The sequence below is a fragment of the Harmonia axyridis genome, chromosome 5 (assembly GCF_914767665.1).
Source record: "Harmonia axyridis chromosome 5, icHarAxyr1.1, whole genome shotgun sequence".
Taxonomy (NCBI): Eukaryota; Metazoa; Arthropoda; class Insecta; order Coleoptera; family Coccinellidae; genus Harmonia; species Harmonia axyridis.
This window is the reverse complement of record NC_059505.1, coordinates 17,349,733-17,374,190: the sequence shown is the minus strand read 5'-3', so window position 1 is coordinate 17,374,190 and position 24,458 is coordinate 17,349,733. Positions and strand designations below refer to the sequence as shown.

The window sequence follows — 24,458 nt, the reverse complement described above, 5'->3', positions numbered from 1 at the left end:
TATACTGAATATATTATAATATATATATATATATATATATTACATAAAATTAAAAAAAATAGACATATATAAAAAATATCTAATACTACAAAAAAGTTCTGTCTGAATATAAAATATTTTAAATGAATTCTGAATGTTGAACATTTTCATGTATCACCGATAATTTGTAAGAATCTCTCTCAGAGCCACCTGCTCTATTTTTACTTTATAATAACTGACTGAACTTTTTCAGTTGATCGAGATTCATTGCATGAGTTGATTGATCTCTTATTCAATTCGTAGAAATGTTATGATTACAGAACATCAGTCTTACAGAAAGCATTAAAAGTAAAAACAGATACAAATGCCATAGTTTTTGATTACTCCAAAAGTAAAATATCTTAACATACTTAATTGGGTAATAAAACTATTATTTATTGAAGTCGAAACTGAAACAATAACCAAATATAAAAAATAACCAGCATTTTACAAAATTATTCTCAATTCTTGAATTTTACATAAAAAATAATAACCACAATGAATAACCTCTTATAGAAATATGAATAATAGATTATTATGAAACTACTAAAATATATAAAGCAATCAATATATTGCAAAATCTTATAAACTAATAACAATTAATATAAATATGGCCAGAAAATTTAACAATATAAAATTCAAAGGTTTGGAATAGAATGGTCCATGAGATCCTTGAGAAGAGATCCTGCCATTCTGAAAATATAAGAGCTGATTTTATTTGAAATTAACAACCTTTTTGAAATTTCTATATACTTAGTTTAGAATGTGTTCATATTGAAGAATAGTTATGCGAGATATAATTTTTTTCAGAAAAAAAAAAGGCTGTTTATTACCTGAATAAAAAACAACTCAACCAAAAAAAAAGAAGATTAATATTATGTTGCAGGATTTTAACTCAGTGGTCATAGGTTCCAAAATTACCAGTTCAATTTCAATTAATCTCATAAACGGTTTTTTAAATTTCTTAAGGCTTGGGAAATGATATTATTTTATATTCTCTACTACGCTGAAATATTTTTGGGACCTAAGCACTTCCGATTTATAAGGGAATGAAACTAAATTATTTAACAAAAAATAATTCGCCAACTGAGCATCAGTATCAACCATCGAGATAGAATATTCTATCTCGATGGTATCAACAATGAAATAAGGAGAATCTAAAATCACTGTATGAATGCTAAACACAATGATTTTAGACCATAAATAGGTTGACCAATCACTCCAATAGAAACCGTCGGAAAAACATTTCAAAAAAATCGTAAAAATCTGACTGAAAAATTCAATAGGGTACAACATTCCTCAATTTTAATTCGAATTGAAGAAAATCACTCAACCATCCACATCTTTGTAGCTCTAATGTTAAATGTACAAACATTAATGAAAAACAGACAGTTAGTTGCTGTATTCATGGATATCAATCTGACTGTACCAAAATGCATACAGACTAAAAGAAGACCATTGTTAAATTGAAGCACTTCAAACCTCTGACTTCCAAAAACAGTGATAATAAAGACGTTATTTATTTATTTATTCACATAACCTTACAACTACAGAACCTAGAATCCACAAGACCAAGGTCTATAGATTAAACAGGTTGTCTAGTAAAATAGGTTAGAGTGTGGATAACGCATCATTTGGCCAAGATTAGGTCAGAAATACTTCTCTGATCGAGATGAAATTTTCCAGACTTCTCTAATTTGGGGTGTAGATTCCGAATCCGCTTTAGAAAACTGCAATCGAATTTGGTTTTTCCAAAAAATTTTTTTTTCACCAATGTAACTTACCCTCTTATACACTGTTGCTTTGTGGTGCATTTGAAAGGTTTTCGCCCAATATTTATATGAATCATATTTTACGCATTTTCAACATCTGTATATCCAAAAAACCTAAAAAATTCATATTTATTTTCGTTTGAAGTCAGCCATCATCCAAAAAAAAATCATTATGAAAATTCATGATTGGCGACTTCAAACGAAAATAAATATTAATTCTTTAGGTTTTTTTGATATACTGAGGTTGAAAATGGGTAAAATATGATTGATATTGAATAGTGGGCGAATACTTTTCAAATAAACCATATCTCAATGAAATCAATATAAGAGGAATAAGCCTTAATTCACCTTGGTGATTTTTTTTTTGGAAAACAAAATGCGATTGCAGTTTTTTACAGCGGGTTCGTAATCTACACCCAAAATTTGTTGAGTCTGGAAAATTTCATCTCGATCAGAGCGTTATTTCTGATTAATTGGCTTTCTCTAAATAATTACCCAGAATGGAAATGACTCACCTTTTAATCATATGATCATAAATGAAGCTTGGCATGATTGTTACAGTTACTGTTCTTTCACAATGATCAATTATTTTTGACAAATCCTTATCTTTCAAACCAATGACATTTTGGCCATCAATTTCCAACAGTTGATGATTGATCAAAATACCATTCCTAGCAGCAGAAGAATCCTTTACCACAGTAGTTATTCTTCCATTCTTGAATCGAAAACCCAACAGACCAGCACTGTCTTTATGCAATGTTAGGGTGCGCTCAAAAGGGCGGTCACGTACTGCTATAGAGATACCATTCACAGAGCTTTTCTTCAAAAGATCATGAACCTGAAGCAATAATATTTACATAAAACCCCAATAGGACTACATTTGTGAATGATTGTTATAATAGTCCCTCAAAAGGGCGGTCACGTACTGCTGTAGAGATACCATTCACAGGGCTTTTCTTCAAAAGATCATGAATCTGAAGGAATTAAATTTACATAAAACGCCAAAAATTGATTGTTTTAATAGTCCTCGAAATTACAATCAGGTGTCATTTTGATAAATAATGGATTTATTTTCGAATTAATTTTTTTGTTGTTGATTTTAGATAAAGATTTTCTACAATATTTTGAGATAAACAGGAACCCTGTACGCAGAGGTGCTCATCAAAGCAATTTTATCTTCATAAACAAACATAATAATAACCTTTATTCAACAAATACAAAAAAAACAATGTTTCACAATAAAATAAAATGAATGAACAAGATTGACGAGCGATAAGTGTTCTTGTTTCGCATAAATTTAATGACTGAGCATCGGAAGATAGGTAAAAACAAAGGGACAGGTATTTGGGATGATAGGTACACATAATTCAGATAATCAATTCGTTAATATTTATGAATTTATATAGTTCATAGTAGACTCTAGGGTCGTTGAATGCCAGGATACTGCACAGATTAAAAGGGTGTTGAATATTTAAGATCCTACATATATTTATAATCATTGAATTCAAATTTCTCTTGTTTGGGTACCTGAGAATAATATGCTGCAGATCACCCACCTCTCCACAATCACAGAATCTATCACTTCTCTTTCCCATACGAAAAAGGTATTTGAGGATATAGCGTGTCTGCTTCTCCATCTAGCTATAACTAGAACAATGTCTCTGGTCTCAATGTCTTCATCAATTTGATTGTTTTGCTATCTTTTTTAAACCAAGGAAGTTTCACAGAAGTGAGCTGAAGGAACTTATAGTAATTATTGTTAGTTTGAGTTCTCCTGTAAGCGTTATTCCATTTCGTATTTATAGAACTCTTTATGTGTTGTGTAACATCTCGTGGTGAATATATTGTGTGATTCACCAGGTCCATTTTCAAAGCCTTTCTGGATAGCTCAGCCACAGCCTCGTTTCCTTTCATTCCCGCGTGTGACTTCACCCACAAAAATTTAACCTGCAGACCCGAAAACTTCAAATTGGCCAAAGTCTCCGGAATATATTTGTGAATAATTGTGAAGGAGTAATCCAAATTGAGATTTGAGAGAGAAGATAAACAGCTGCTGTTGTTAGTTAAAACCAGGATTTCTTTTAGGTGAAACTATAGTAATTTTCTTCGATATATTTAAGGCCCTTATAAATTGAAAATATTTCTCCTGAGAAACCTGAGTGGTGATCACTTGATCTGAATTTCCTATTGGTGTTGTATGGGTCATAAATGGCACAGCCCACGCCATCCCGAGACTTGGAAGCATCTGGGTAAATTTGATAAAACTCAGCATAATAAGAATCAGTTGTACGCAAGAAGTCTAGCCGGACCGGATTCGTGTATGTAGGAATATGTATCTTACCGACGTAAAAAAGTAAGAAACGTTGGTACACACACAGCCGAAGATGAAAATTCATTCAAATCAACCAAACCAATCAAGAAGGACAAAAGACTTTGGCTTTTCATCTCAAAGGCACAAGAAAGTGTTGAAGAGAAACATATAAGAAGAATATATTGCAAATAAAAGTAAATACGAAAAAGAAGATATATCAGTGTCAGCTCTAAACACAAAACCAATGGAAGATAACTCGAAGTGTTTCATGGTGGGTGTTCTTTTAGATATGAAATAGACTGTATACAGTAATGAATTTTGGCCAGTAGGGATCAGATTTGAGAGGTTCAGTTTTTACCGTGGCAAACATTTTCTAGAACAAAATGCAGGGGAAAAGGAACCTCACACCCAGTAGTGAATACAACAATCACAAACACTATACCCGAGCCAATAGAAACAATTAAAACTAAGGTAGCACCTTATGCATACCCAAAATACCTAGGAAATGCAGGTTCATTATCAAAAGGCGGGTGCAGTTCAAGTCTTGGACTATTTCACTGGAATGTCCAGGGGTTGGGTACTGCATTTAACGAACTGGAATGTGAACTGAAAAATCATCCAGAGTGTACTATGGTGTGCATAACTGAACACTGGAAGACTGAAGAAGAATTAAAAGTCATGGCAATCGAAAATTTCAAACTAGTTTCAAGTTTTTGTAGGGACAAAGGTAAACATGGAGGATCAGCAGTCTACATAAAAGAAGACATAAAATGTAAACCATTAAAAAAACTAACCAACTTGAGTATCAGTGGTATCTTTGAGTGTGCTGCTGTCGAGTGTAATATTGATGGTACTGTCTGCATAGTGGCTTCAGTATATCGTCCAAGTGGCTCAGGTGTCAATGTTTTTTGATAGGCTGGAATTGTTCTTAATATCCACAAGAGAATATAAATTCGATTGCATTCTGTTAGCAGGCGACTTCAATATACATATCGAATATACAAATAAGGACAGAACCGACTTTATCAACCAGTTAGCATAGTTTGGATTACATCATACTGTGAATGAAATGACCAGAATAACACCAGTCAGAAAGTTGTTTGGATAACATTTGTACGAACATAGTGAAATTTCAAAGTAGTGTTGTGAGAATGCATCTTTCAGATCACACAGCACAAAAGTTAACTTTTGCAGTGCAAACAACAAGAGAAAACGTAAGAGAGTATACCAGATTTTTTAACGAAGAGGCGAAGCAGACTTTCATATCAAGACTAAGAGAACAAGATTGGAAGACAGTGTATAGTGTAGATGAAGGTGAAGTGAATGAACAGTGGAATAATTTCAGCTCTGAATTTTTCAGACTGTTTGATGAATGTTTTCCGTTAAAATTGAAAATTAGAAAAAAACAGACTGCAACAAAACTAAAACAAGACCCTCAGGTGGTAGAATGTAAGAATAGGCTAGATATTTTGTTGGTTTTAAACAATCAAGATAGTAGATACAAACAATTATATAAAGAAACAAAAAAAGAATATGATGAGCTATTATGCAGGTTGAAAGCAAAACATTTTCAGGAGGAAATTAGAAAATCTGACAACAAAAACAAAACTATATGGAAAATATGTAACCAAATCAATGGTAAACATAAAATAAAAACAAATTGTGAAATTGAACGCAATGCACTTGATGTTGCTGAGAAATTTAATTTGCATTTTGAAGACAGTGTGTCTAAGATACTGCATAGCTTTGATTGTTCTTCAGTAGATCATTGCAGTAATGTTACTAGGAATGATAGGTCAATTTTTTTTTAAGCCTACTACTCCGGATGAAATTGTCGAGCTGTCGAGATCTTTGAAGAACAAAAATAGTAGTGGTGAAGATGAAATTCCTATATTTATTGTAAAATTCTGCATAGAGGAAGTAAAATATGTTTTATCATATACAGGGTCTTTCACGAGGAACCTCACCCATATTTATACGCGAAACTACTGAACGTATTTTCATGAAATTCAGCACTTATGAGTATTTCACGGTGCTGATGAAATCTAAAATATTTTCGAAGCATGAGCACCTCCGGTTTTTCCGGAAATGACGTCAACTTCCGTTTTTCAAATTAGAACACCATTTTTTTATTGCAGAAATAGATTCCTTAGAAAATTTCAAGTTATTTTGATGTAACATTTTTCAGTTTTGGTTGGAAAATTCTCTCTGAGCGGGAAAATTCGAAAAAAATCGAAAATAGAGCTCCGCTGAAACAAGAATAACTTCGAGGTTTTTGGATGGAAAATTTTCATTTTTGGGATTTTTCAAGATGTAAGATTGATGTATCCACTTTAAAAATCGAAATCGCGATTCATGATACAGGGGGTGAAAAAATCGCTTTCAAAGTTAGGGATGACAAAATCGTGAAAAATCAATTTTTTCAAATTAGAACCCCATTTTTTTATGGCAGATATTGAATCTACGTTAAAAAATAATGTGAGTGTATTCATCACACCTTTGCCCTAAAGTGGATATTTTCTGAGTTATTCACAAAAAACTGTTTTTCGTCTTGAATTTTCAGCTATTTCTTTTCTTCACGCCAAAAAGATGAAATTTTCAGGAATTGTAGGACGTTTTACCTCTCTAACTGTATTACTTGCGTCACCATGAAAAATTGAGCCATAGTCGAATACTGAACGAAGGAAGGATCTATAGAACATTAAGCTCTTTGATTGATCATCTCTGATTTGATTGACCTATGACGTATACTTGCCAGGCGCGGATCCAGGCCCCACTTTTGGGGGGGGAACTTTTAGATACTCAAAAGCCAAAAGATACTGGAATTTTGGAGAATGATAAATTGAGTAGCTCCCAATAAAAACACCATTGGCAAAAATATTTAAGAACTGCATTCATAGAAAAATAGTGATTATTTGAGCCTTAGTATGTCAAATTCTAGAAGGCTGGCAAAATTTAAGAGGTGCCCGGGCCATTTGGGGGGGAACGTTCCCCCAGTTCCCCCCCCCTGGATCCGCGCCTGATACTTGCTTGGTCTTTGAAGTGTATTCGTAGGCTTGCCGATGAGCTAGTTCCATGATGTCCAGCAGACCCCTGCCTCATTTATTCATTGATAGTGTTGTCCTATCGATGCTACTTTTCGGATGGTGCTTGTTTACTCAAGATTTTTGATATCTGTTTTGGTCCATGGAATCTTATCGAAAGAATATATTAGGATTGCAGATGACTCTCGTAATCTTCCTACTGTCAAGGTTGGTTTTTAAAATTTTTCTGATTCTCCTAATGTTCTTAAGTCGTTGAGTAAGACAATTATTATTACAACAGAATAATCCCTAGAATAACCTTCTAAAGGAAAATCCTCGAAACTCAACTCCGGATTTAATCCGGGAAGACTTCGAATGGAGACATCGAAGCGATCCCCGTCGAAATAACCAATTACATTTGTTGTGGCATATGAAACGTAATAGTTGGATGATTTTTCCGCTCTGTTAGAAAGATATACAATATGATCACTACATTTCAAACTGCTGTCCAAAGTGAGACCAAAGAAACGCACTGAACTCTGATGAGGGAATGTTTTATTTCCAATTTGTACCGAGCTTATTTGATTTTGCTTTTTTCTGCTAAATGTACAAACAACTGACTTCGATGGTGAGAGTTCCAGTCCTGAATAAGTTAAAAAAATTGTAACTTATCGAGACCAAGAATTGATTTCAAATTTGTTAAGGCCTCCTGTTGGTCCAGGCTTCTGGTATATATGATAGATAGATAGATTCTTTATTGGTCAAATTATCACACCTTAGTGCTATGACAAGTCTACAATATAAATGTGTATGTAGATTAGAATTGAAATATCACTTTTATCGTGAAGCAGTAAATTGTCAATTAAAAATTGTATATGAAAGAATGGAGAAATAATTAATAAATAACAATAATAAATTGAATAATTTAAATCAGAAAGGTATAGGGACAGTACATTGACTACAGTCACTCAGTAAGATTGTATATGACACAACACAAGTAAAAATATATGAGTAAATATATAAATGTGAAAAAACAGAGATGCTTAGAGGCAGTGCCCACATAAACGATAGTAACCCGGCAAAGCTGAAGTCAGACGCATCATAGTAAGCATTTTCCGTGAGGTGTTTTTCCAGTTTCCTCTTGAAATCAGTGAGGGTTGCACTTTTCATTGATTCGGGCAGTGAGTTGTACAATGATATGTATGAGTTACATCTCCTTGTCATTTCTAATCTTTGGGTTGGTGCTCTAATATTATCCTTGTATTATATGAATGGTTGTTCCATTTGTAGTATACTTTGGTAAATTTTCTTTAATATGTACCAAATTGCAGTAAATTACACATGATGGTAGGGTTAATATATTGAACTGTATAAACCAATTTTTACAGCTTTCCATCTGCACTATCCCAGCCAAAGCTCTGATAGCTCGCTTTTGAATCGTGAAAATTCTCGAGATATGAACAGTTATGCCCCAGTTTATCAATCCATAAGTTAAAGAACTATGAAATATTGCATGATAAGCGGTATGGGCAGCTTCATTACCAACTTTATTTTTTATCTGCCTGATTGCATAGACTTGCATGATAGATTTTTTGCAAGTTTGTCAATATGAGCTTTCCAATTTAACCTCGAATCAATAGTTAAACCAAGACATTTCACATCATCTGGGGAATTATGAGACAGCGAAAACAAAACTGTTTGGGTTTACAAATATCATCGGCAAATTCCAAAACTCTAACCAAAGGAACTGACAGCATCCCCCCCACACGATGATAATGGATGATGTAGAGCAAAGGAGAAAGTATTCCCCCCTGAGTAAGTCCTAAACTAGTGATTCTTGGACCTATTAAGTTTATCTTTATGAAAATTTTTCTGTTCGAATACAGATTTGTGATCAAAGAAGCGAACCTCCTAGGTAATCCTATATTCAGCATTTCTGTCTCCAACACATCCAAGCAAACATTGTCATAAGCACCCACAATATCCACGAACAATGCTGTCACCACATTTTGCTCCATAAAAGCTTCTTTTATGTCGAGGATAAGGTTTCCCAAACTATCATTAGTCGACATTCCCCTGGTGTTTCCCAGATTTCAAAATTGGAACTATAATATAGTTCTTCCATTCTTGAACAGCATGATATTGGACATTGTCGAATCCCGGGGACGTGTAAGCACCATGTTCAAGGCCTTTTCCTAACTCAGACATGTGGAAAAGACAATCAAAGAAATCATTTTCGTCGTAGGCGTTCAATGGTTTTCTAATCTGTATTGGTCTGAGGTCAATCTTTTTAAAAATTCATCTGTGCATTTGCTTATTTCGATTGGATGTTCAGGTTCCGGTGATATATTTTTTAATATATTTTGATGTTTTTCCACACACTGGAGATGGAGTTCAGTGAGCTACAAAATTTTCCCAATGAAATGAAAATATTTAGCGGGAGTACTAACACACACAACTGGAAATAGTGAATACTACATAAAGAACTCAATACATCTGAAAGAACAATTAAATAAATTGAAAATTGACAAAAATAATAAAGTATATTCACTTGATGTAGTATCTTTATATACCAATATCCCTATCTAGTTAGTAAAAAAAAACGATAAAAGAAAGATGGCACCAACTAACATCACACACAGAAATACCTGAAGACGAATTCACGGAAACGCCTCAACTAATAATTAATAAGAGCTACTTTCAATATAGAGATGAATTTTACAAACAAGTAAAGGGAGTAGCCATGGGAACCCCAATTTCCAGTGTGATTGCACAGAGTGAAATGGAACACATAGAACAAAAAATTATGTGGGAATACAACAACAAAGCGTTCTTCAGAAGATATGTTGATTGTCTCCTAATTACCACACCAACAATTATGCAACACATATTACAAGATTTCAACGGTGCTCTTACACTATTACAATTTACAATCGAGGAAGAAAAAGACAGAACATTGGACTTCTTAGACATGACACTAATCAACAGAGACAACAAAATACTTACAAAATGGAAAAATAAAAAACAAAACTCCGTAGACAATTTTCAAGGAATCAAACTTCTTTCACACCGTAGATAATCAACATCAACATCCATCAAGTTATCCATCAACTACAGAAGTATCATCAGCGAATAAAGTTAACAAAAAGCAGGCTAACCACACAGGCAGATCATTTATGAATAATATGAATAAAAGCCTAATATAATGGCTCTCGAAATAACTTACGCCTATTCTAACTGACATCGATCTCTCGTTGAGGTAACTACGTAACCATTCCAGGAATACTCCCCTGAAACCCAGATTATAAAATTTTTCAAGTATGAACTCAAAAGATAGCGAATCAAAAGCGGAGGCAAGGTCAAAAAATACGCCCGCCACAAACAAGTTCCTATCCAAACACTCATAGACCGATAAAAAAAATTAACTGCAGCTGATTGTGTCAAGTGACCGCTTCTAAAACCATGTTGTGCAGGGTTTAACATTTGAATCCATTGCGATAATTCATCATTCTGGAGAAAACAATTTTCTTGAATACCTTCGAGAGCAAGCTGAGAATAGATATTGGGCGATAATTTGCTATTTCATTTAGGTTACCACTTTTGAATATCAGAATAACTATAGACTTCTTTAAAATACGAGTTGCAGATGTTATGGAGAGATTGATGAGATGTTCACTAACTACTTCACTCATTGTCTTTATTATTTTAGTTGATATATCAATAGGAAAAAAAGGGCGAATGAAATCAACAAACGACATAAAATATTATGATGAAAAGTTAACTTTTCAAAAATGGTAACAACGTCTGTGAATCACTTATCTGACATTTCAGCCAAACCTATCGGTCAACTTTAGGTGACAAGGTAACACCATTGTTTCACCACCTTTTTCCACGTCCCGGATAGAATATTCATAACTTATCTAACATATACCTCTGAAACTTGTGTTTCACAAGTGCCTACTTCAGGTGACAAATATATTGTTTTCCAGCAAAAAAACAACTTTTGTCTCAAGTCAAGACAGGCAACATTGTCATTTGTCATACTTTGAATAAGTGAGAACAAGAATAGGTTAGTTATTTAAATATTTTTTTGAACTATTTTTGAGTTTTTAGAAGACGAATTTGACGATTTCCTTGTACAGGGTGTCCCAAATTCGATGCTAACTGAATGCATCTCAAAAACTATAAGAAGAAGAGGAAGAAAGAAAGTTTATTTTATACCTAATAAGACTTAGAGAAAAGATCTTCAAGGACCCCCAAGATCTTTTTTCGAAATAATAAAATATCAGAAGGCAAATCATAAATATCTCGATTCGTTCTCGAGATACTGGGCGTTTTTGAAAAATTACTGTGATATATTTCGCTTTTTTCAATAGTATGTATTTATGATTTATATGAAACTCATAACAGACCATAGAAATTAATTATCGTTTTAGAGTAAGTTGGTGTTTCTTAAATGGGAGGCCAGAGTAAGTAAGAAGCATTCTTCAGAGTATAATTTTATTGAAGGCAGTCAGCGACGGATTCAAGAAGTGGCCATACAATAACGGTAACTCTGAAAACTCCTAGACTCCAACCAAATGCTGTTCCAACTTTCTTACCTAATTGGCCTAAATATCTATAGAAAAATATGAAGATTAGAAGTCGTGATTAAAAAAGTAGAAAAAGAGTATCCATATCCAATTCATAATTACATATTGTGATGTTAATTCAAATTTGCAGATAGTCATAAGACAGGTTAAGAGCAAGAGTCGAGGATACAGAATGGGAAGAAAAGAAATTAAAATCATGTGCTACGCGGACGACGCTGTGATAATTTCTGAAAATGAGGATGACCTTCAGAGACTTCTCTATGCTTTCGAACGAGCGGCAGACTGTTTCAACATGATTATCTCAACCCAAAAAACCCAATGCCTTTCTGTATCTAAGGAACCGAGAAGATGCAAGCTGGCAGTGTATAATAAGAGTATCGAGCAAGTAATGTCGTACACATACCTTGGCTCTAAAATAACAAGTAGCAGAAATTTAAAAGAAGAGGTGCAGAGCCAAACAACAAAAGCTTCCCTGATATCAGGATACCTACGCGATATAGTATGGAGGAACAAACACTTGAGCACAGCTAGCAAGGTCAGAATTTACAAGACGTGTGTGAGGCCAGTCATGACATACGGCATTGAAACACGAGCCGAAAATGCTCAAACCAAAAGACAACTGAGAACAACGGAAATGCGAGTACTGAGAAGTATAACGGGCTATACATTGTACGACCATAAGAGAAGTGAGGAAATCAGAGAGATCTGTGGACTACAAGACGTGGTGAGATGGGCCAGAATAAGACGAAGACACTGGAGAGACCACGTAGATAGGATGCCCGACAACCGACTACCCAAAATAGCAAAAACAGAAAAGCCCAATACCTCGAGACTCCCAGGAAGACCACCAAAACGATGGTACGAGAGCTGGACGTCGGCATCCCAAGAATGAGGAACATTGCAGAAAACACAGGACTAAGTCCTAACGTAAGATGAAGAAGAAGAAGAAGATAGAAACGTTTTTATTTGGTGAGCACATGAAAGTATCCTTTCATAATGATGAATCCAAATATACACCATTCAAATCTGATGATATCAACGAAATAGACATTTTATTGGGGAAAATAGATAAAAATACGAGTGTACAGAGAATCAGAAAGATAGAGTTTAAAATCATCTGTCGAATTTAATACAATATTTTATATCTAATATGACGCGATGAAAGGCTCAGTTAACGGCTGGCATCCTCTTTAAACCAACGGTCTTCCTGAATGTTATCCATATAATTATTGTTGAACGAGTCACAAGTCTAAGGCCCGGTGTACACATCCGGCTTTTTAAGTTGCGGCGCCGTTCTTACGGTCTGAGGTACTAAGAATCAAATGGGAGCATGTATACTACTCGCCCACCCGTTGCGGCGCCGCAACTGCCATCCGCGGTCGTTTCCCTCTAGGCCGCAACCCCGCCGGAATAGTGTGCATTGAATTTATCCGGCTCCGCAACTTAAAAAAACGGATGTGTACACCGGGCCTAACGCTCACAGTTCAGCCACCTATAACATCCGTATGATGAGAGCACATGAGAGCGCCCAGGCCTTCTTGACTGAGAGGTATTATTTACGCGCGTTTACAAGTACATACATGCATTTTATTCGAAGCGTACGCATGCAAACACGCGTTTTAATGAAGCGCGCGTTGAACGCTGTGCCAGCGCTCGATCGTTGTCAGCGCGTGTTAACGCTCGCCTTGAGATCATAGGTTTCCTATTGTACCGTTCAGAATAACGCGTCTGCGGGTGTTGATGAAGCTGATTCCTTCCTGTTTTCCTTCGGTCATTTCATCAGGAAATTGTCCAAAATGAAAAGGTAAGCATTTAATACGGAATTATCAATAGATGGAATAACAATAACAATATTTTATTGATCACCCATATATACAAAGTAGAAAGGAAAAGAGGTCCTCCAAAAAAGAAAAACACAAAAAAAAAGAATTCAAATATTGACTACATTATCCCTACTTGAACAATAAAATTCTTCAATGTTGTATGGCCCAATATGTAAAAGAAAACAATAAAGAGACTTCCCGAAAGACCCATGACCATATAACCTTTGAATGTTCACTGGTAAACTGTTAAACAGTTTAATTCCCATATATGCCGGTCCCTTTTCAGTTAAACCTTAAAGACAAAGAATGAACTGGAAAATTAAATGGATGTATTCTTCTAGTGCTATCAACATTTGAATTACTACAGAAATAATGCTGGTGTTTATGCATAAACATCAAGATCTTATAAATGTACAATCCATAGATAGTAAAAATGTTATTTTGCGTGAACTTACCACGACATGATTCCCTGAAACCTAGACTGAATATTACTTTCAAGGCCGATTTTTGCGTTCTCATAATCTGATGAGCTCCAGAACTGCTTCCCCAAAATTTGATGCTATAACTTAATTATGAGTGAAACATAGCATAGTAAACCGTTTTTAATATATCAACATCAACTTGATCTCTAAGAATCCTTAATGCAAAAATGACCGATTTTAATTTCTTATTAACTTCTTCTGCATGGCTATGATATTTCATGAAACTATCTATATGAACTTCCAGAAACCTAACACATTCGTTGATTGATACTACAGTATTTCGGTAGGTTATGCTTTCTGGGTAGAAGCGATTTGCTCTTGCAGTCTTGAAAATAATACATTGGGTCTTATCATTATTAATCACAAGCTGATTTTCAATACGCCATCATTTACTCTATCCATAGTATCCTTAAATTCTCTTATACCAATAAAAATGTTCAGAGCCGAGATGATGATGTCCGCATCATCCGCAAATAACAAGGACTTGATGGAATCAGAAAGAAATATGTTAGGGAGGTCATTGATGAATATAACAAAGAACAATGGTCATAAGATACTGCCCTGCGGCACGCCTAACTCGATAATTCTCTCTGAAGACAGGTGATGACGTTTTCCGTCTAACAAAACTACTTTTTGTTTTCTATTCTGAAGGTAGCTCTCAATTATTTTAAATTGTTTGTCTCTTATGCCGTAAACACTCAACTTGTAGAGTAAAAGTTTATGATTTACACTATCAAATGCTTAGTCCAAGTCAAGCACGATAGCTATGGGTACCTCACATTTCTCAAGTGATTCGAAAATCTTGCAAGTAAGTTCAAAAATAGCCGTTTCGGTACTCTTTCCCTTAATAAAACCATGCTGGCAGCCCGCGAAAACATCAAATTTCCGAAAAAATTTCACAAATCTATTAGCTAAAACCTTCTCAAACACTTTTGCGAAAGAGGATAAGAGACTTATGGGCCTATAATTACCCAAATTATCCCTTGCACCTTTTTTGAAGAGAGGATTTACTACAGCCACTTTAAGATCATCCGGAAATATTCCAGACTGAAAAGAAAGATTCATAATATGGCACAGTGGATCCATTATAAACTCTAAACAGTGATTGATAACACTCATAGGAACTTGATCATGTCCGCATGATCTCTTATTTTTCAACTGTTTCACGGCATGATAAATTTCCGACTTTTGAACCTCAAACATTAAAAATGATTTTTCCCTACGTTCAAGTTCTCTGCTACAAGATCTTGGCAATTTCGAAACCAGGTTAGGCGCAGTTGTAACAAAATGTTCATTAAATTTCTCAACATCCCCAACAATCTGAAAACAGTTTTCACGCGATTTACCTGAAACACGACGGATAACATTACAAGTTGTCTTGGATTTGTTATTGGATTCTGAAATTTTGTCGCCATAATACGCTCTTCTTACTTCATAAATCGCTCTATTATATTTAATTGTTTTTTTTACCGCTAATGACCTAGATGTCGAAGCGGCAAACTAATAAATAATAATAATAATATTTAATTTTTAAATCTTTATATTCATTCCTGTAGGAAAATCTATCCTAGACATGACCAGTAATATATCAAGTTGATTTTTTAAATTTTCCACCTTAGAATTTTTGAACTTGGGTTTTATTCTTGGCTTTATACACTTTCTCTTGAAAATTATTTCTGAATAGAGAACTAAACCTCTCTGAGAATGTGTGCCATAAGTTGTTCACGTCTTCTTCTGTGGAATGAAGTACGTCATGCCAATTTTGATAAGATAATACAATATTGAATGAATTTAAACTAGTTCCATTAATCTGTCTTACCCTTAATATAGTAATAGAACAAAAACAGCAAAGAAATTGAAAATATTTGAACTTAAAAACAATGAATCAAACACAAAATAAATAAAATATTTTCAGTTCAACAGGAATTCCTCAAAATAGTATTCCACCATTTCCACACTTTTTGAGCACGTTGACATAGTTGTCACAGATTTCGCTATCATATTCGGTTGAGATTCAATATCTCAAACATCAATAATTCTTTTTTAGTAAATGCTCCCTGCTGTTAGTCTGTAGACCTCCTCATAATGAATAATCCAATGGTGTCAGATGAAGGGATCGAGGAGGCCAAGGCACATTTCCACCTCTGCCAATCCATTTGTTTTCAACAGACTCAGTCAAATATCACGCATTTTTTTTTTTGGTTAGTGCGCATTAGATCCATCATGTTGCAACTACAACGTTTCCATTGGAATGTTTTTTAACAAACAAAATTATTATTATTATATTTCTGAAAATTTTCATAAATTCTCCTGTCTACCTATGGTCAAAAATATTAGGGCGAATCAAACGATTGTTGTATAAACCGCACTATATAAGAGAATCTATGTGTTATAGTCCTTATATTGTGACTGGAGTAGTTCACGGCCAAGGATAATTTAGGGAAATAAAAGAACGGGATAAACACTTATTCAATTTATTTCAACCCACTAAAAGAGTTTGAAGAAGATGATAATTTGTATAATCGATTCTTAGGGTCGCTGGACACTTGGGTCGTTGCGGCTCGGTCGCAGGTAGTTTTTCGCCGGTCCCGGGACAGATGTGCAAATCTTTATTCTTCTCGTTGTCGGTGCAAGTGTTGCACATATGTTGTAGATGTAGTTACTTTCTCGTAGACTGGTCTCTACTCAATTGAATTATTCGCCCTGAAATGCCGAGTTTTATGGGCATTCAGGCCGTTTGTACACCGAATTCTTCAGTTCTCGGACTTAAAAATATTTTCGAAGGAATCGATAGATTCCCTACAAATCTAATATAGGGAATACAGAGAATCTAACTTGATACTTTTTAAGTATCACTGATTTTGGATTATCCTGAGCCCATACGTGAAAATAACGGGAATTGTTTATTCTATTAGTAGGGAATTGCGAACTGCAAAATTCGAAATAATTTTTCCGACAAGTTCAATAATTATTGAACTATGAAATTTCACTCATAAGAGAATGTTTATTGATCACCCTGTATGACGGTGCCAAGCAGAAGATTTAGAATTTTTATAATGAATTGAATGTTTGTGATTACGAAAACGAAAAGAATCCTATTGTTTACGTACAGGGTGATCCAATACTCATGAAAATAAAAAGCCTTAAATTTTCTTGGTCGGGATCTGATTTGTTAGATTTCAGATATTGTGAAGGAAGGCGATAGTAAAGGGTGACATAACTTAAAAATTGAAATTATTCAGTGGATCAATTGAATAGTCACTGAACTAAAAAAATCACTCTTAAGGGAATGTTTATTGATCACTCTGTATGACCATGCCAAACAGAGGTTTAGAATTTTTATTATCAATTAATTGTTTGTGGTTACGAAAACGAAAAAAAATCATAATGTTCACGTACAGGGTGATCCAATATTCACGAAAATAGGAAAAGTCTGAAATTTTTCTAGTCTGGATCTGATTTACTCGATTTCAAAAATATTGAAGGAAGGCGATAGTAAAGGGTGACTAAACTTCAAAATTTGAAATAATTCGATCGAATAGTTAGAGTTATTGATCTGTGAAATTTCATCCCTGAGATGAACATCGCAATTGAACGATAAGGAGAGGGGTCACTGATACAAAACAGTGAGAAAGAGGAAATGAAATTGAGGAAATCAAATATCAAGCGCGTCGCGTCGCTTGAGCTCAGGCGCATGCGCGTAATATGGTAACAATTTATGCGGAATTATTCCTTACAAAGAAATACGTTCAATCATTATCTCACAAATGAGAAAATCGTCGGTATATATATATATATATATATATATATAGTCAATAGAATTTTCTTTATTTGGAAGTGTCAGGTTTTTTTTTTATATTAAATAAATAACTTCATTAAAAACCTGACACTTCCAAATAAAGAAAATTCTATTGACTATTGAAAAGCAGGTAAATAACATAATCAAAATATATATATATATATATATATATATATATATATATATATATATATATATATGACGATTTTTTCATTTGTGAGATACTGATTGAACGTATTTATAATATCTGCATGAAAAATAACCTTACTTGTAACTGGTATATCGAAAAGGTAATGAGATAATTAATGTTCTCTTTATGAAACTGAAAGTCTTTGCAGTTTGAACCTGAGTGGTAATAAAGTTCTTAACAAATAGTTATATCAATATAAAGTAATTAGTAATAGGTAACTTTCATGACTACAGATATTTCAACAATCCACAACTTGGGTTAAAATCCTCAATGGTCCTCAACTTGATGGTTCTTCTATCAGGAACCACTCCTTCTGTACTTCCCCAATCTTCTCGATTCCAAGTTGGCTGTCCCTTGAAATCGATCTCCAGAGCTGTAGACAACTCAGCAATAATCTCAGTCCTACGCAGAAACGTGGTGCTCCACCAAGACGTTACGACACAACGACGTTCCACTAACACCATGTAGATAAGGAGTGCAAATGAGGTTTCGACAAAGTTAAAGGGTTTAATCTCCATCACGTAGAATAAAAATAAAAAAAACATCATACACCAGAAATAATGAGGAACCCTTCAATACACACCCTGTTGGTCGGGGCAGTCAATGAGACCTCCCTTCCACCGAGTGGAACCCTTCAGTGAATTCCAACCAAACTTCACCAAATGCAATACGGCAACGACTATTAAAGAGGAAACATCAGATGGTGAGAAGCATTGCAGAAAGTGTATACCACGAAACACACCTGATTGACGGAAATTCCAAAGATCACCACATACAACTAAAGCAGTAGAATATTCAAATAAGCTTCATTCGAGAAAAACACGGAAAATACCAGCCTCTCCAAAACGAAAAAGGGCTTGGGTTGCCAATAATGCACAAAATACGATCAACAATACAAATCCCACAATGGACGACTCTAAGTCAAGAATTCGAGAAATCGCAAATGATACCATCATTACCATCAGCTCAGCTCCTAACCAAAATTTTCCATAATCAAAGAGTCCCTGGCCCAGCGTTGCCAGGCCGACAAGCCGAAAATATCGTACCGCGTGTTCAAAATTATCGTACATATTATCGTATCCCACTGATTTTTATCGTACACTTTCGAAATAAAGGAAATTTTTGCGAGAATATGATAATTTGTGGACAAGGATGAAAAAAAAAGCAATATATCGAATAAGTAATATATTTTTTATTTAAACAAAACGGTAAATGAATGATTAATTAATTATTAGGCAAGATCAGACAACTTGCATTATCCTATTCACAGACTGTCGGTTGAATCTGTGGATGAAATGAAAGTTTTCAAAGACAAATATCCCAAATGTGCTTTTTTGCAGATACGCCCTTTTCAATTGAAACGGCAGTATATTTTTGATAGTCTTTTTAATGTGCTTTCAACAATTGAACATTTGCTCCCATAACCACATATAAAATAATATGAATCTAAATAATTGAATTGATTGGAAATACAGAGATATATCTTCGTAAAAATTCTCTATAAAATAAAGATCATCAAAAAAACGATTTTGTTATATGAAATGAATATATTCAAATCTGAAATATTCAGCCAGACAAATTTGTCAATGAAATTCCAGTTACAACATTTTTTTTTCACTAAACAGAATACCAAATGAGAGATAATGGTATTTCAACTGAAGTTTGAACACCATCTATTTTTAATGAGGACCCTTCGTCCCTCCGGAGTTCGGATATTCCATGATTCTTTGTATTTATTTTCAGCTGACAGCCACCAAAGGAGTTTTATGATTTTATTATGTTTAAGTAGGTTCGTTCTCCTAGATTCACGTAGAACGTAGAACCCCAATGAACAATGAATTGATTCATCGGAACATTCTTGAGTCTAGACATTCCCAACCGTCTCGGTTAGATTTTTTAAAACTACTAAAATCTATCAAATTATTTCTTCCTACTAAAAACTTCCTGAAAATGCAAAAATCTACTGAAAAATTGGATATCTACTAAATCTGGTCATACTGAGTGTCATTATATTTTGAGTATCTATGGACACTTTAGCTCAAATGATAGGTACACTGAAATTATCGTACAAAACGCTATTATCGTACATAGTATTGAGCAGCAAATTATCGTACAAAACGATAATTATCGTACGAACGGCAACGCTGCCCTGGCCCGTCAATTTTTCTCACTCGAATATCTATGATCGACAGTTGACACCGGTAGCGCTAATGCACGTAGTACGAAATATAAACAACAACATTAACCTCAATTGATGGAAAATTTCAAAACAAATTTGAGCACGTAACACCCTGTCGGTAAAACCATTGTTATAAGAATAATCAAACTGAATAGTGCAAATATAAAATATTTCATAACCTACAATCACCTATCATTGTTTTATGTTATAACTGTGGTTGATATATTGATAACTGATATAATGTCATAATCTATATTCCAGGAACTCTGCTATCCCTCAAGATAATAGATGGCTACTTATACTGCTTTATTATGTAACTGGATGTTTGAGCCGTTGTTAACAAATCATCTGCGTCAAGAATTATTTCTATTGCAATCGCAAAATTAAGCCAGAATTCGTAAAATTTCAAATTTCATCAAATTTGTAGCCTGTGATAATATAAGCCTTTTATAATATTGCAGATGCCCAAGAATAATAGACCATACTCATATTAATATAAAATCACCAGGTCAAGATAATACTGAATATAATCGAGACAGGCATGCTAAATTTTCAACCTTGTAGATGTTGATCTTTGGCCTGTTTCACCACTTGTTATTTAAGTTTTGGATATGTAGCCAGCAGACAAGATATCTGGTGGAAAAATGTGTCAGATAATTTTTTCCATTTCACAACTCAGGTACTGTAAAATAACAACCAGATAGCTATCAGATAATTTGATAGAAGGAAGGATTGGCATCTCAGCATATATTCTTGATATGGTTAAAGAATCTTAAAGCGAGACCTTTTTACCTGCTTATTCTTGCCTCTGTGATGGTTTGTGTTTAAAATCAACATGTTTTGTGAAGATTACTATATCATTTTATTTGATAATGAATTTTCATCAAGTAAAGATCGAATGCATTGAAAATGTTTTCTGAGGTTAGACTTGTCATGAAAGTTATATTTAAAAAAAATTGCAGTGAAGAAGTGAAACCAATGTACTTTTATTTCAATCACACAAAATGTTATCCCAAATGATTCAAGAAATATTGAAATACCCAACCTATTTTTGTTCATGTTGCCTGTCATGACTTGAGAAGAAAATTAGGGTATTTGCTGAAATAGAATATATTTGTCACCTTGTCTGGTTGTCAAATTATCCGAGAAATGTGAAACACAATTTTTCAGAGGTATATGTAAGATAAGTTGTGAATAGACAATCCGGATGTTGAAGGAAGGTGTGAAATAGGCCCTTTTTTTGTATCAATTGCATTGTATACAGGAAGAATCATAATGATTCATTCAAATTCTTGCAAAATCAATATTTCTTATAAATGCTGATTAAGTTGAATGGAGCAAGTCATGTCATTGTTTAAATAAATTTATCATACTATAGTTTATTCATTTTAAAATTAACTCTGGGGATAGTTGCTCGCCTATTGTTCTGATTGTAGTTCAAATTTTACGTTGTCATTTAATCAAATTTGATGTTGTCCTTTAATTCTTTCAAAACTGGTTTGATTACTTGAATAATGTAACATTATTAAATACTATGCAAATTTACCAGTTTTTGAAATCGAACACAATTCAAAGTCAGAGACTATTTTGACGTTGTTGATTTATGTGTGATACTAAAGAATTCAGTCATCTAACAATGCTATAAAACGTTCTATGAGTCATTTCACTGCTAAGATGAATATACTATACAGTATGAGTGCTGGAAAGTGTGGATAGTTCAAAGGAATTTACGTAGGCATCTAGTTTTTGAGTCGCCATTCGGAAAAAAACTTGGATGTTTGGACGCCATCAAGGTTGAATGCTACTGCCATCTTTCAATTAAATAGCCTATATATATATATATATGTTTTTTCAACCTGCAAATTTAATCTGAACTTATCATAATTCCCACCTTGTATTTTTGAAGAAGTGTTAGAATTATTGAAAGTAGACAATCATATTATTCTACACCGAAAATTTCATCAATATTGATCAAGCCATACCAAAGTTATGAATAAAAGAAAAATCGGTCGATTCGGACAAATCACCCTGTAGACTCTTAATAAAGGTCCCCAACCATTGTTTCAAAACTGCCTTGACTAGTGTAAACTTCTCCTAAAATCTGACGATTTCCTCCGGAATCACCCTGTATATAGGGTATAAGGGAATAAGGTATAAAAACTACACCCTACACTAAAACGCTCGTAATGAGTGATTCAAATATGAAAATCTGAATGCAGATTATTAATGAAACTTTGTAAACGGGGATATGAAACTCATCATTTTATTTGAGATTTTATAAAAGGGCTCTTTAACCTTTTTAAAAATCTCAAATAAAATGAGTTGAGTATTCCCATAGAGTAATGAACATAGATATAGTGAGTATACACAATTTTTACAAGTCCCCAACATGGTTAGATTACATTGTTGGATTGTGGTATATTTTCAAATCCACAATTTTACTATATTCTTATGAATGTATATTATATTAGATGAAATATATTTATTTGAATGATTCCCAATTAAATATGCAAATTTGAAAATTTGGAATCCGATATTTTTTCTTATTGTCGAATTTATAATAAGCAGAATATTTGTTATTTTCTGTATTTACCTGCTAAAATCCAAGGTTTGTTAACTTTTGCTCTCCTAGTGTCATCGCTTGTTTCACGTCGTTTGGCGTGCTTGAAGTTTGTTTTCTGAATTTCTGATATATTTAGGTATTTATTTCAATATATTTTGAGTTAATATGAAACATTGATTCACTATAAGACACAAGAACTGCGTTCTTTGTGGAGAAACTTGTGAATTGAGTGAAATATAGTATCTCTGATCTTTTCATTTCCGCTCACTTCATGTAAAATTTTATAGTTCATGTTGGGGACAAAATTTGCGCTACTGAAAATGACATATGCCCCCTCTTTCTATGTTTATTACTCTGAGAGTATTCCCTATTTTTGAGTCTAATTTCAAACCTGACCGAATGGTTTTTCAAATGAAGAATATTATTGTATACATAAGAATTTACCTTTTCCATGGTAAAACCAGCAACACTAGTTCCATTTATTTCAAGAATTTGGTCCCCAAATCTTAATCCAGCTAAAGCAGCGGGTGATTTATCTATAACAAGGTTCACAAATATTCCATTATCTACTGCTTTGACTCGAAGTCCAATTTTATTATCCTTATCCTTGCATAGAATTAGTTGACGAATTCCATGAGTAATTTGAGCTTTTTGAAGACCCAATGATTGGCAGGAGAGGGGCGCAATAAAATTATTACCACTATATCCAGTAGTAGATGGAGAAACCTAAAAAAAGAATTTTGGTATACCAGTATTTTTTCAGATAACCTTATTCTTAATTGAAAATAAAAGCAGGGTAGTTCCTTCCAAATAATTAAATTTTTCATTTAATTATTATTAGTTAATCATCATCAAACATGAGAGTTCGTAAAGTTGATTATTGGTGAGGTGATTGAATTTTTACATAAACTTAATTAATATTTTCATTTTCGAAAATTGTTTTAATTGCGCAGAATTATCAAATATTGAAACTAGCAAAAAGTAATTATATTTTTATTGCCTTCAAAATGCTGCTAATTTTACCTGACATACTAATGCAGTGGACTGACTGTGTTCTGGCATATTCTGGGCAATAAGTTCTGCAGTTAGATCTAAACCCATAAAGTCTTTCAGTGCTGGATATACATTGGCAAGAGGTAACGACGACGAAGCATTGCTTGTACTCTGTATCTTATCAACTCCAAAGTTATTGAAAGCTGGTTGAACATAATTTTCCTGTGCTTTAATGATTTGGTCGATCTTCATATCCTCTAAGCTTGGATAAATCGACATTTTGGCCTAAAAATATAAAGTAAAAGTAATAAAATGTGTGAACATTTACACGAATATCAATTTTGCCAATACCTGCTCTGAGTTAAACAAAAACAAATAAAATGTCAACAGTTGATGTACTAAATACGCAATGTAGAATGCAGTGAAATTGATTGTGTGATGAGTAAAAATTTTATTACTGTATATTATATAGGTTCGGTAAATTACCCAATTTCTGCAATATAAACCTAACCACAGATCACGCAGAAATAAACTTAGTCCATTCTGGAATTATTGACATCCCGTAGAAAATCGAAATTACGCCAACAAAAGCGCTACGCCACCTGGTGACAATCAGAGTAACTGAAAATGTTGACATGATTTTTGCCTCAGAGGTAGTCAGTCCTTTTCATTCCTCTGAGGTTTTTGCATTCTGCTTTGTTTTTGTGTGATAT

At 33.8% G+C, this 24,458-nt stretch overlaps 1 protein-coding gene across 2 annotated transcripts; it reads right to left on the bottom strand.

The window, feature by feature from the left end:
• Nucleotides 1–24,327, bottom strand: LOC123680086 (syntenin-1-like). Of its 2 annotated transcripts, none has more exons than XM_045617767.1 (5): nucleotides 24,232–24,327; nucleotides 23,776–24,030; nucleotides 23,197–23,478; nucleotides 2,306–2,628; nucleotides 1–711 (listed from the first exon to the last, which is right to left on the bottom strand). In XM_045617767.1, exons 2-5 carry the CDS (start codon nucleotides 24,022–24,024, stop codon nucleotides 657–659), a joined length of 909 nt encoding a protein of 302 aa, XP_045473723.1. In that variant the 5' UTR covers nucleotides 24,025–24,030; nucleotides 24,232–24,327; the 3' UTR covers nucleotides 1–656. The 2 variants fall into 2 exon arrangements, with proteins under 2 accessions (XP_045473723.1, XP_045473724.1); XM_045617768.1 differs by having other exon boundaries at nucleotides 24,097–24,237.
• Nucleotides 24,328–24,458: the final 131 nt, after the last annotated feature.